The sequence below is a fragment of the Rutidosis leptorrhynchoides genome, chromosome 6 (genome assembly GCF_046630445.1).
Source record: "Rutidosis leptorrhynchoides isolate AG116_Rl617_1_P2 chromosome 6, CSIRO_AGI_Rlap_v1, whole genome shotgun sequence".
Taxonomy (NCBI): Eukaryota; Viridiplantae; Streptophyta; class Magnoliopsida; order Asterales; family Asteraceae; genus Rutidosis; species Rutidosis leptorrhynchoides.
Window position 1 is genome coordinate 97,312,229 of NC_092338.1, and position 14,023 is coordinate 97,326,251.

Sequence of the window (14,023 nt, forward strand, 5' to 3'; positions counted from 1 at the left end):
CGGTTGTAGTCTAGATTCACCTATGTACCCTATGACTCGGGGTGGACACAAATGAACTCTAAATCCCTACAACCAAGGCTCTGATACCACTTGTAGCGACCCCGACAAATCGTCAAGTGACGGCGTCGTCTACGTGGGTCCCATTACCTGGTCATAAGTCTTTATGACAACGTTTGACCAAAATATGTCGCCTTCATTTCAAAATAAAGATTGTTTCCAAAGTTTACAAGAATTGTTCAACCAATAGTTAAGTTACAAGATTATAAGTACATTTGAAATCTAGGCGACACGGTTTAAAATAAAGTCAAAAGACGCTCCAAGTAATGCATGTATACTCGACATCCAATGCAAGTATCAAATAGTGAGCGGAAGCATGTATCACATATCGTGCAAGACCTGAGAAAAACATAGAAATCTGTCAACGAAAACGTTGGTGAAATCATAGGTTTAAGTAAGTATTAAACGTTGTTTTTGAACCACAAGATTTTGTATTTCCATAACGTAGATTATCCAAATCATTTGCATTCCAAAAGTGTTGTTATACGCGAGCACTCAATTATCAAAACTTAACCAACGTTACCCCATCACACAGTGCTAGAACCCACACTAAAACACAAAAATATATTTCATCCGCATAACGGTAGCGAACCGTCCGAATGAGGGTTTGTTAAACCCGTATGGCCACACAATATAAGTTCTCGCTTACACCCTGCAAGTGTAACTAATGATAATCGAATTGAGGCATTTTTGTTCTAACTCGCACGTGGAATGTTTGTTTTCACACTTGTGTTCAAAACATAAAAGTAAGTAGTACAAGATGTAACAAAGTATATGTTTTCTCAGCCCACGATTTAAAAGTATAAAAGTTGTTGAAAAGGGTGGGACTATGATCTCACCTTGTATGCACGAACCACAAAGTACTTCGACAAGTAAACGTGCAAGAAACAATGCTAGTCTTGACCTAAACAAATAGGTTGTATCAATAACGATAGTCACGAAGGGTCAAAGATGTTCAATTAGTCCTATGGCTCGACACGACTCGATTATGTAGCATGTGAAGCAAATTGTCAAGTTTCATGCAAGATACAAGTACAGAATCATGTTAGAAAGATTGCATAATTAATTGGTTAAGTTTGACAAAAAGTCAAACTTGGTCGGGTCAAAGTCAACGAAAAAGTCAACATGTTCGGGTCGGGTCCCGGACTATTTTTCTATGCTAATTATTCATATACAAGTATATTAGAACAAGTTTCATGTGAATCGGAGGTCGGTAGCTAGTCAAACATTTCACGTGAAATGGGACAAAGAGGTCAGAATCTGACCAGGCCAATCCGCGCGCCGCGCCACCATCTGGGCAGAGAATTCTGGTCAGTTTTTCAAAGTATGCACGAACCAAAACCTTTTCCAACCCAACTCTTGACCCGCAAACACTTATAACATGTATCATATATCATCGGAAAGGTATTTTGACGAGGAATACAACTAACTACCTTTCACAAGCAAAAACATCAATTACAATAATCGAAAACTCGTCAATTGATCAAGAAAGGTTTATTTTCAAAGTTTCAAGTTCGTAAAACGTATTTTATGATTCGGGAATCCAATTTACACATACGATATGCCGTTTCGAAGGTAATTAAGCATACATTGCATCTAAACACTTACTAACAATATTAACAAGCATTCAACGCATCAAAAGTTCATTTCAAAGTCTAACAAACCCTAACCAAAATTCACAAAAATCAATAATCGGGTTTTTGAAGTTTTCTTAATCAACCTACGCATCAAAACGAAGCTAGTGATACTAGTAACACAATTAAAACATGAACTTGAACAATCAAACAACATTTAATCTTCCAAAATGCAAGATTAAGCAAACCCATTTCAAATGTTCAAACTAGTTACTCAAAACAACAAATCGAGCAAGTAAATCATATATTCATGCTAGACACGAGCCATAGACACTAACTAACACCATTTCAAATCAAAAACACGAATTTAGAGAAATCTAGAGTTTTAGAAATGTTACCCAAACGAGATGAAGTTGGTATCAAATTGTAGAGGATGAAGAGAGGATTCCAAATATGTAATTTGTTTTGTTGTAAGCCTCCTAGATCGAATTTAGATGATGAATGATTGAATTGGGTGTTTGTGTGTGTGTTCTTGCTAGAGAGAAAGAGAGAGAGATGGAGGTGATTGAATGGTGGTGATTGGGGTGGACTAGTTGACCTAGTCAACTAGTTTGCCCCGTGTCAATTTTAGTCCCTCGAGTTTAGAAGCGGGTGCGGGATTTAACCGATCGAATATTTTAAATTTCACGGGAGTACGGGAGATATTAAAATCCGATAACGAGAATATTTAAAATGTTACTTAACAAAGGATACGAATCTAGATACGAAGGGTATTATTTAAAAAGAAAAAGACGGGCGTTAAAATAAGTTTAACGGAAAAACGCGGGATGTTACAGTATAACCGACCATATATAACTTAAATAACATAAATATAAATGTTAGTGAAGTTAGTAAAAGTTAGATTACATAAATGATAGTTAGGCGACAGTGTCGACCATATATAATTTAGGTGGCAGAGCCAACCATATAATAAGAACAATACAAATGCACTAAGAACTTAATAAAAATTAGTAGTTCAAAATGTTAGTAGTCCAAAATTTGATATGTCCGAGTCTGAAAATTATTAATAATTTCATACCTTGATTAGTGACTCGTGATCGTTTGAGATATCCTTTGATTACACTAAGCTCTTCGTGCTGATAACGTGTTATAATTCAGTAGGCGTATAACTACCTTTAGTGGTTCTTGACTGTAGAAGGTATATAGAGATAGAGATACTGTAAAACGGAGAAAACAAAGGTTGAACAAAAGGTATGAGTAATTGGTTTTTTATTTATAGAAAAATGTACAATGAGAGTTTGGTGGCATTTGGAATCTAGAGAGAGAGAGTGTTTTTGTTAACCAAAAAAAATACATACAATAAACTCTAACTCAACACACCTATTTATACTCAAAAAAATGTACTATGCAATATCTATAATAATAATAAAATTATCATCCAATTATTACTTTTATAACAACTATATCATTTTTACTGCATATTGAATTATAAAAAAATACACATTCTTGCGAGGAAATATGCAATTAATTAGTGAAAAGGAAGCTATAATATTGAAGCTCCTTTGACGGGTTGCTAGTATCAGTATTAATCTTCGGGGCCTCCTTTAGTGTTAGATTAGTGCCACAAATATTGGTGGTCTAAGAGCACTCCTATCGGTCTCACCTTTCACTCTGCCCTCGCCTCTGCCCAGCAGCACCCCGATGGCAGTGATCCGCCCACACCTCCGCCCAAGCTTCAGCCCTGGCTAGTCGCTCTCTTCTTTGTCTTTCTGAGGTATATTGCTAGACGGAACTCATGATATACATGCTTGTACATGGTGTTGCAATTTTTGTACTACGTAATAATTAATTAAAATGGTGAGTCCCAATTTATTTAAGGAAGTATATCATTGTTGCTAGTGTTTAGTCCTGACAAAAAAATAATAACGTGACATTGATGTAGCAGTTAGCCCTGAGTAGGAAGTATGTCTTGGTTGAAGCACTTTAAGAAGATTTCCCCAAAAAAGGGGCTGATTCGTACACCACCAAATGTTTTAATGCACCTTTAGTGGTGTATGGCTAAAGTACGAATCACTTTTTAAAAAAAACATGTACTAGTTGTTTAAGAAGATTATTTATATTTATTTATTTATTTATTTATTTATTATTATTTGTGTCATTGAAACTTGTACATAATAAATAATAAAATAAAGTATACTACATTAACAATTGTATTATTTCTCTTTTCACTATATATTATCTCGTCCGTCGATTCAGCAGCGCTTTTCACATTTTTCTCTCTCCCCGCTGTCTCCCTCACTCTCCAACCACCACTACCACCATCGTCGCCGGTAACACATACAAACACTCACTTAACTTTAATCTAATTATTAACGACGCCGTACTGGATCTGAATATTAGATCAGATCTGTATCTGTATCTATATCCATAACCTAACTGTCCGTACAATGGAGGAAGCTCTCGAAATGGCACGCGCTAAGGATACGAAAGAACGAATGGCCGGAGTAGAGAGACTTCATGAAATTCTAGAAGCTTCTAGGAAGAGTTTATCATCTTCAGAAGTGACGTCACTTGTTGATACGTGTTTAGATCTCTTGAAAGATAATAATTTTAGGGTTTCACAAGGAGGTTTACAAGCGCTTGATTCTGCTGCTGTGCTTTCTGGTGAACATTTGAAGCTTCATTTTAATTCGTTAGTTCCTGCTACAGTTGAACGTTTAGGTGATGCTAAACAGCCTGTTCGTGATGCTGCTAGACGCCTTTTGCTCACTCTCATGCAGGTACTATGTCGGTATCTTATTTAATTAGCTTATACGGAGTAGTTATATACAAGTTGTATGTATATGTAGGATGCATTGGATAGGGTGGGTATTAGTACGTAGAGATCTGTAGCTAATGAATTATATACTCCGTACTACTACTATTATGGCTTTTTTATTGTCTGGTCATTATTTGAACAATGTAATACTTCTTTATTTTAAAATTGGTTATTTTGGCTGGTTTTTTGCAATAGTCAACTGCTATTTGATTCCGGTTTCGTTTAATTTTAGTTAGAAATTAGAAAATTTTGAATTATTATGAGTAGATTGATGAATATATGGAGGTTAAGTTGCATTTTAATCTTCATTCACTGAGGATAAATCAATCGATTGCGGGATTCAGCGGGGATATCCTGATATTTGATTATGCAACTTTTTAAAGGACTATAGAAGGGAAAATTAAATTTGCCAAATTTAATTGGATTGGGGAAGTCACTCTTTGCATGATGCTTTAATCTGGCACTAATATGCTAAGAGACCGTATGTGTCACTTGTTTATGGTTCATATCACAAATTAGTGATTTTGTAAAACAGTTAGAATAGCTCATATTATTAGGCTTTCTAACTCAACTGCTGTGATGGAAAATATAACGCTGTTAAGAGTCCCTACATGAGTTTAATGATATGTGATATTTTTGCCTTAGTTATATATTTGTATTGAGGTGGGCTTAGCTTTGTTTTGTTTAGTTTGTTTGTAGATGATAATTCAATATAAATCATCACTCTACCCTTTACATGATCACCTTCTTTAACTTTGTAGTGACACTGTTGTGTTTAGATTGGTTGTACAAAAGCTTTTAGTTAATTATAACATCTAAGCAAACAGCTGAAAGGTCTACTTGCTTGCATCTTAATGGTGTTGCAGGTTTCTTCTCCAACTCTAATTGTTGAAAGAGCTGGATCTAATGCATGGACACACAAAAGCTGGAGAGTTAGAGAAGAGTTTGCAAGAACTGTCACATCTGCCATTGGTCTATTTGCATCTACCGAGCTACCCCTGCAACGTGCTATTCTTCCTCCTGTATGTTGTTTTCTAGTGTTTTACTAGGCTTTTAGTTTAATAGTTTTAACAGTAATAAATCAATGCTTATATTTGCACCCCTGTTGTTTTTGTATGACCAGATATTACAGATGCTATATGACCCTAATCCAGGTGTGAGAGAAGCTGCCATTTTATGCATCGAGGTTAGTAAGCTGTTTATATGCTATTCTTTTACCTGTATTTAAGGTTAGTCACCAAAAGTGTTCAATGTTTTTGAATCTTATAATCTTACAAGTAAAATCATTTGACACCTCATTCTTTTTTTGTTCGAGATAGAACAAGTATTGTTTAACTGATCTAATGACGTCTGTCTAACCTTACTTATAAGCAATAGCTGATTCCAGATTAATTTAGTACCAGAACGATGCTTGACTAGCAAGTGACTGGGGTTGGAAGTCTTTAAAAAAGAGAAAATAGTTCTTAATTCTTTATTGTGTTGGGCTGTATTCCTGTGTAGTATACAATATCTATAGAAAGGCTATACTGCTACCCAATATCATTTTTTAGCCAATTATTCTAATAATGATTAACATCTATTTTCTGATGCAGGAGATGTATGCACAAATTGGTCCTCAATTTCGTGAAGAACTCCATCGCCATCAGCTTCCATCGTCAATGGTGATTATTAGGGCCATCATTTCTGTTCATTTATTCTATTTTTTCTTTACACAATGTATGTCTTGCCTATGTACTTTCTACCAAATAGAGAGGTACATTGTAGTTGGCGATCATTAGCGTTATATGGTACATGACTTATAGCCGTCTATGTAAAACCATTACATAACCTAAACTAGTGACGTAAAAGCAATTCACTAGATAGTATGTACATTCCCTGTATGTTCTAAGTATTGTGCTTAAAATTTCTTTTTTGACTTTCGTTGATTCCAGGTTAAAGATATTAATGCCCGACTCGAAAGAATTGAACCAAAACAACGTTCTTCAGATATACGAGTTAATACTTATGCTCCTGCTGCTGTCAAGCACTCTAATCATAATCCTAAAAGAAGCAGCCCTAAGGCCAAAACCTCGTCTCGTGAAGCATCCCTTTTTGGAGGTTAAATATATTTTTTTATTTCATATATTTTAGCTTCTTCCTATTCATGTCAGTTTTCTTCTGTGTACATCTATTATATCTATCTATATATCCTTATTAATTTCTAACCAGTTGGATTGAATGATGGTATGACAAGCCATTTGTTTCCTTATAGTGACATCATTAGAGTGTTAGAACCTTTTTGTTGGTGACTTGTTCATTCATTGTGCAAATTTTACTTGTGCTGATATTAGATCATTCAGGTGAAACTGATGTCACTGAAAAGCCTGTAGACCCAATTAAAGTGTACTCGGAAAAGGAGCTTATTCGTGAGTTTGAGAAGATTGCTTCAATCCTTGTTCCCGAAAAAGATTGGTCCCTTCGCATCGGTGCCATGCAAAGAGTTGAAGGCCTTGTCATTGGAGGTATGTATAGTGTGTGTGTGTATATATATGTGTGTGTGTGTGTGTGTGTGTATATATATATATAACCAAGTAACTTGCCACTGCTCTTCATGTTATTTATTCCTTTCGTTGTTTCACATCAGGTGCAATTGACTATCCATGTTTTCGTGGACTTCTGAAGCAGCTTGTTGGTCCTCTAAACACACAGCTAGCTGATAGAAGATCTAGCATAGTTAAGCAGGTACGATGGAATCACAACTCTCTTATTTAATTTTTCTGAATTAAGTCTGGTTTTTAGTTAATGTGATCCTTGGTGTAGTGACTATTGAGAATATCACATGAGAACAAGAGACTTATTCTTTAGGTTGTTACAACAATTTTGACTTATGATATCTCATGTCTGGTTGTGTGTTTGCAAGATACACGTGCCTTTTACGATGAAGCATACTTAATTTTTTCATACAACTTATGTTAGGCTTGCCACTTATTGAACTTTTTATCCAAAGAGCTTCTAGGAGATTTTGAGGCCCTTGCTGAGCTGTTCATTCCTGTAAGTATAATCTTATCTCGTTCTTTAAGAGCTCTGTACGTACCATATCTATCTAACCCTTACTTTCATATTCAGGCACTTTTCAAACTTGTCGTGATAACTGTACTTGTAATTGCAGAGTCTGCTGATAACTGCATAAAAACGGTATATTCCTTTATGTTTCCATTCTTTGTATCGTATTCCATTCGACAAAACTACTTCTCACTTCTCTTTCTTCAGATGTTGCGCAACTGCAAAGTTTCTCGGATACTTCCTCGCGTGGCTGAAACTGCGAAACATGATCGAAGTTCGATACTTCGTGCCAGGTTTTGATTATTATTTTTAATTTCGCCTCAATCACTTTCGTTATCATATGTATCATTGATCATTGATTGATCATTGATGCATATCACTTTTGAATTCTACAGATGTTGTGAATATGCTTTGTTGATTCTGGAATATTGGGCTGATGCACCTGAGATACATCGTTCAGCTGATCTGTATGAAGACCTTATTAAATGTTGTGTGGGAGATGCAATGAGTGAGGTCTGTTTTCATTGTTAGATACACTTGTTAGTATATGCATGCCTAAAATAATTAACATATAAACAAATCAGGTACGGTCAACTGCTAGAGCATGTTACAGAATGTTCTCTAAAACTTGGCCTGATCGTTCCAGGCGCTTATTTTCATTGTTTGATCCCGTCATTCAAAGGGTACGCGTTTATTTTGCAACAACCTTATACTGACTTATCTAATGTAACCTATTTCTTATCTAATAAGGTACTGTTGTATGCATAGATAATTAACGAAGAGGATGGGGGTATGCACAGGAGGCATGCGTCACCCTCACTTCGTGATAGGAATCCACAAACAGCACATAATACTCAAAATACTGTTTCTTCTAATTTAGCTGGATATGCAACTTCAGCCATTGTTGCAATGGACAGAAATGCAAGTTTACCGTCTGTAGCCTCTAACTCATCTGGGCTTTATTCATCTCAGTCAAAGTCAACAAACACGAGTACTGAACGTAGCCTTGAAAGCGTGTTGCATGCTAGCAAACAGAAGGTTACAGCCATTGAAAGCATGCTTAGAGGTTTAGATTCCGGGCGAGTTAGATCATCGAGCCTCGATCTAGGTAATGTAATGCATTAAGTGCCAACTGTTTTTTGAATAGTCACTAGTCAGATTTATTTATACTATTATTGCCTGAAGTGCAGGAGTGGACCCACCTTCATCACGTGATCCACCATTCCCTCTTGCTGTTCCTGCTTCCAATAGTCTCACTAGTTCTTTATCATTAGATACAACAACCACACACGGTATCTCAAAAGGTGGAAACAATCGTAATGGCGGTTTGGTCTTGTCTGACATCATCACTCAGATTCAGGCTTCTCGTGATTCCGCTAAACACTCGTATCGCAGCAATATCGGGAACGAGACAATATCATCACTAACGTCTTACTCATCAAGACGAGCTTCTGAAAAGGTTCAACAAGAGCGAACCTCATTCGAAGACAACCATGATTATAGAGAAGCCAGGCGATCAATAAATTCACACAACGATAGACAACAATACCTAGACACATCATCATACAGGGACCCACATAACAGTCATCATGTACCCAATTTTCAACGACCACTATCAAGAAAAAATCTACCCGGTCGAATGGCTTCAAACAGACGCAGGAGCTTCGACGAGAGCCAGTTCTCTTCTGGTGAAATGTCAAACTACACCGAGGGCCCCGCTTCTCTAAACGATGCTTTAAGTGACGGTCTAAGTTCCGGTTCCGATTGGAACGCTAGGGTTTCGGCGTTTAACTATCTTCGAACGTTACTCCAGCAAGGCCCTAAAGGAGTTCAAGAAGTTACACAAAGTTTCGAGAAAGTAATGAAGTTATTTTTTCAACATTTGGATGATCCTCACCATAAAGTAGCACAAGCAGCTTTAACTACACTTGCTGACATCATCCCCGCTTGCCGAAGACCTTTCGAAAGTTACATGGAAAGAATATTACCACACGTGTTCTCTCGCTTAATCGACCCAAAGGAATTGGTAAGACAACCGTGCTCAACAACTTTAGAAATTGTCGGTAAAACGTACGGTGTAGATTCTTTGTTACCCGCTTTGTTACGTTCATTAGACGAACAACGATCTCCCAAGGCGAAACTGGCTGTAATTGAGTTTGCTATCATTTCGTTTAATAAACACGCGACAAATTCTGAAGGTGCTGCAAATAGTGGTATCTTAAAGCTATGGCTTGCTAAATTAGCACCATTGGTTTATGACAAAAATGCAAAGTTGAAGGAAGCAGCTATAACATGCATCATATCTGTATACTCTCATTTTGATTCGACATCCGTTTTGAATTATATCCTTAGTTTATCCGTTGAAGAACAAAATTCTTTAAGACGAGCACTTAAACAACATACGCCTCGTATAGAAGTCGACTTGATGAATTATCTACAACAAAAGAAAGACAGACAACGGTCTAAAACCTCGTATGACCCGTACGATGTTGTTGGCACCTCATCCGAAGAAGGTTATATTGCAGTGTCGAAAAAGACTCCCTTATATGGAAGGTATTCTGGCTGTTCGATAGATAGTGATAGCGGTAAGAAATGGGGATCGGGTTCTGCGCAAGAATCGGGTCAGATTACAAGTCGAGCAGCTGCTGATGTAAGCGAAGACAGTCTGTATATTAGTTCCAATAATAATGGTGTACATAGTTCAGTTGGTAAGGATACAAAGTGGTCCGAATACTTAGAAAGCAACACCAATATGGAGGCTACTTCAACACCTCGTCTCAATGGACTTGTTAGCTCACCTAACCAACATGGTGCAGTTAAGCGTGATATTGAAATTGAGAGTGCACCTGATTTGGAAAATAGTCTTTCAAAACTTGCAGCTTTGAAGATTAATTCTGCTATTGATACTACACCAAGCATCCCTCAAATACTTCATACGGTGAGTTCAAGTTCTGAAGGAGTGATTTTTTTTTTTTTTTTTTTTTTTTTTTTTTTTTTTTTTTTTTTTTTACACTTCTAACATTATAATTTCATTTTGTTATTTCATAATTTAGATTTCTAATGGAAGTGATGAATGTGATGCAACAACCAAGCAAACTGCCCTTCAGCAGTTGGTTGATGCTTCTGTGGCAAATGATTCTTCCATTTGGACCAAGGTTATAATAAATTAAATCATCTATGTATACAATGTACTAGTAAATAGGAGAACTTGTAGGAAGAATCATACTGATTAACTTTTTTCGCGTTGATATATATTTGCAGTATTTCAACCAGATTTTGATGGTTGTCCTTGAGATATTGGATGATCCTGAACCATCAATTCGGGAACTTGCTCTTTCATTGATAGCTGAAATGCTGAAGAACCAGGTATGCTCTTTAATTTCATGCTGTGCTACTATTTATAAGAAGCTTTTATCTGACATTAACCTTTCATCCTCTGATTCTTCCAGAAAGATACCATGGAAGATTCTGTTGAGATTGTAATTGAAAAGTTACTACATCTTACAAAGGATCCAGTCCCAAAAGTACGTTCCTATCAAACTATTTTTATTCCAAGGAAGATTATTAATTTATACATTTTGGATTTAGGAACTATATGTGATATCTTTGTCTGCATTGTAATATTCATGTTCAATTTATCAAAATAAAGAATTTTTGTGTGTCTTATCATCTTGAGGTATAAATGTAGGTATCAAGTGAAGCTGAACATTGCATAACTGTTGTTCTGTCTCAGTATGATCCGTTTAGATGTTTGAGTGTAAGTGATTGTATGTTGCGCTGTAGCTATCACTCATACTCTTTACAATCTATCTACGTTATAATATATATATGATCATCATTCTGTGTTGTGACATTGTGTAGGTTATCGTCCCATTATTGGTTACTGAAGACGAGAAAACTCTTGTTACATGTATAAACTGTTTGACTAAGGTACATTCTTTTGCAATCAAATACTCTTTCTGGATCCATTAGTTTATCCTCTGCAGTCCAAAATACACATTTTTGTATCTGAAATTTGTTGATTATCTCTTCCTTTCAGCTTGTGGGTAGGCTTTCCCAGGAGGAACTAACGGGTCAGCTACAGTCTTTCTTGCCTGCTCTTTTTGACGCTTTTGGTAACCAAAGTGCCGATGTTCGGAAGGTAAATTACTCTGTAGTTTCAACATTATTTCTTAGAGGTGAAAATTTCGGCCCATTTTTTTATGAGCTGGCGGATATGGGTGTTTTTATCACAATCATTAAAACATTTTGTTTTGTTAAACATCAAACTCATGGTATTTTTGTTGGTTGGTATTGCAGACTGTTGTTTTTTGTCTGGTAGACATCTACATAATGCTTGGAAAAGCTTTTTTGCCGCATTTAGAAGGTCTCAACAGTACACAGTTGCGGTTAGTAACAATATATGCGAATCGTATATCACAAGCAAGAACGGGTACTCCCATTCAGGACTAGTGGTGTGATGATGATAAAGAGCGAGTGTGTTTCGGTTCATTAATTTGCTTGTGAATGTTGTATATTGGTATGGTGTGTGATGTGTGTATTCAGTTAAAGGCTGGGGCTGTGTTTTCTTTGTATGCCTTAATTTTTGCCCCCTTCTATTTTATTTTATTTTCTAACACTTAGTTTGGTTGGAGTTAAGGGGAAGTGTGTGGTTTATGTGGAAAGTTTAAAGGATGCGAATTTGCATCCTCTGGGTTTTTGTGTTCATAATACAATATCTTGGTTTTTGCCGGGTGATACTTTATGTATGACATTTTTATTTGTACCCTTTTTAACATCATTGACGTAGGACTTGAATCCCATAATCATCCTAGTTTAAATTGTATTACTGAAGTACTAAGGTAGTGTTCTTTATATTAAAGAACGAAGTTATTGTGTAATCTACATAGCTTAGCACTTTAGTCAGCATATCTTGATATCTCGAGGCCGTCAAGAGAAATGATCGTAAACGATCAATTGATACCCATATATAATACCACATACACGCGAGTATATAACGATTACAGAAGGTGATATAAATAACGCAATATAAATGGGCTTAACCCAATAAGTATTAATTACACAAATGCGCTAAGGTAATCTTATATTTACTAAAATTAAATAGTTGGTGTGAAGTGTGAGCATAAACCTAGAAACCATGGGCCATGCCTAAATGTGTGCGTCAAATAAAAAATGTTCAAGTGAAGATGATGATACCTTGTTCTCTACTACGGATACTATTTAGCAAGTTCAATTTCTACATTAATTCAAACCTTCCTTAATTGTGTTACTAGCATGAAGATTTGGGCCAAAGTCAGCTCATGGCTAAACGTTGATCTTCCAGCTTGGACTTGGTAGATGTCTTGCGGTCTTGGAGAACATTGATATTATGAAAGTTCTTGAGAGTTTCGTTAATAATAAGGGCAACTTAGATCCGTCTCCTGCTACTTTTGAGGATGAAAGGAACCTACCGGGGCCGTCAACGGTGGATCAAGCTAAGAAAGATGAGAATTTTGAGGTCCTGGCGGTGTTTGTTCAGATAAAAGCCAACACTCAAGTTGTATGTGAAGATTTTCAGCCTACAATCTATAAGCACACCTTCTAGATATTCAAAGTAGGCAACCTTGACAACTCATATGGAAGTAGCAAAGTTGATAACGATGACGGCCGCCAACCTTCTCCGTTCACACCATTCCACCGCCATAGAATTTTTACTATAAATAGAGGTGCAAACCTCAGTTGTAAATCATCCCAAATCATTCAGAAAAGAGTAATCACAACCTAGTTAGTGTGTGTGAGATGTGTGTAATCCTAACCAAGAGTGAATACATTCCTAGAGAGTGGTGAGAATTCCTAGTGTGTTAGTTTGAGAGTTTTTTTATTTGAGTTTTGTAATACTCGTGTAATCTATTCTTGTGAGTAATAGAGGTATTTTCTCTCAAATTTGTGTGTACCAACGTCCAGTCGATCCCCTCTTAATCACAACAAGTGGTATCAGAGCTAGGTTAGAGGCGTTGGTCGAGTTTTTGAGTTTTCTGAAGTTTTCAACCCCGTTTGTGTTGAAAAATTATTTGTATGGTGATAATGTCCACGGAAGAGTCAGGATCATCTTTCGGAGCCATGATTATGCTCACTGCCACCAACTACACGCTGTGGAAACCTCGGATGGAAGATCTCCTCAGCTGTAAGGATTTGTTTGACCCTATTGAATTAAAGGGTACAAATCCTGATTCCGCCAAAGAAAACGAGTGGAAGAAGTTAAACCGAAAAACTATTGGCCAGATCCGTCAATGGATTGATCATAGTGTCTTCCACCATGTTGCACAAGAGACAGACGCATATGTCCTCTGAAAAAAGTTGGAGGACATGTATCAGGCCAAAACTGCTCGGAATAAAGCTCTGTTGATGAGGCGTCTAGTCAACATGAAGCTTAAAAGTGGAACTTCAGTTGCCGAGCATACCAGTGAGTTCCAGAGTTTGGTCAACCAGTTATCGTCTGTAGAGATGCCTCTTGGCGATGAAGTTCAGGCGCTACTGCTACTTAGTTCTCTTC

General features: G+C 36.7%; 1 protein-coding gene across 2 annotated transcripts; it reads left to right on the forward strand.

Moving 5' to 3' along the window:
• The first annotated feature begins 3,873 nt into the window (after positions 1-3,873).
• Positions 3,874-12,285, forward strand: LOC139851423 (CLIP-associated protein-like). 2 transcript variants are annotated; one of them, XM_071840455.1, is made up of 21 exons: positions 3,875-4,411; positions 5,316-5,471; positions 5,573-5,635; positions 6,042-6,110; positions 6,381-6,546; positions 6,789-6,950; positions 7,073-7,170; positions 7,405-7,479; positions 7,555-7,623; positions 7,699-7,784; positions 7,887-8,004; positions 8,076-8,174; positions 8,260-8,599; positions 8,682-10,429; positions 10,545-10,646; positions 10,753-10,857; positions 10,941-11,015; positions 11,180-11,248; positions 11,353-11,421; positions 11,531-11,632; positions 11,791-12,285. In XM_071840455.1, the coding sequence occupies exons 1-21, from the start codon at positions 4,079-4,081 to the stop codon at positions 11,941-11,943; spliced, it is 4,257 nt and encodes a 1,418-aa protein (XP_071696556.1). In that variant the 5' UTR covers positions 3,875-4,078; the 3' UTR covers positions 11,944-12,285. The 2 variants fall into 2 exon arrangements, with proteins under 2 accessions (XP_071696555.1, XP_071696556.1); XM_071840454.1 differs by having other exon boundaries at positions 3,874-4,411; positions 7,405-7,623.
• Positions 12,286-14,023: the final 1,738 nt, after the last annotated feature.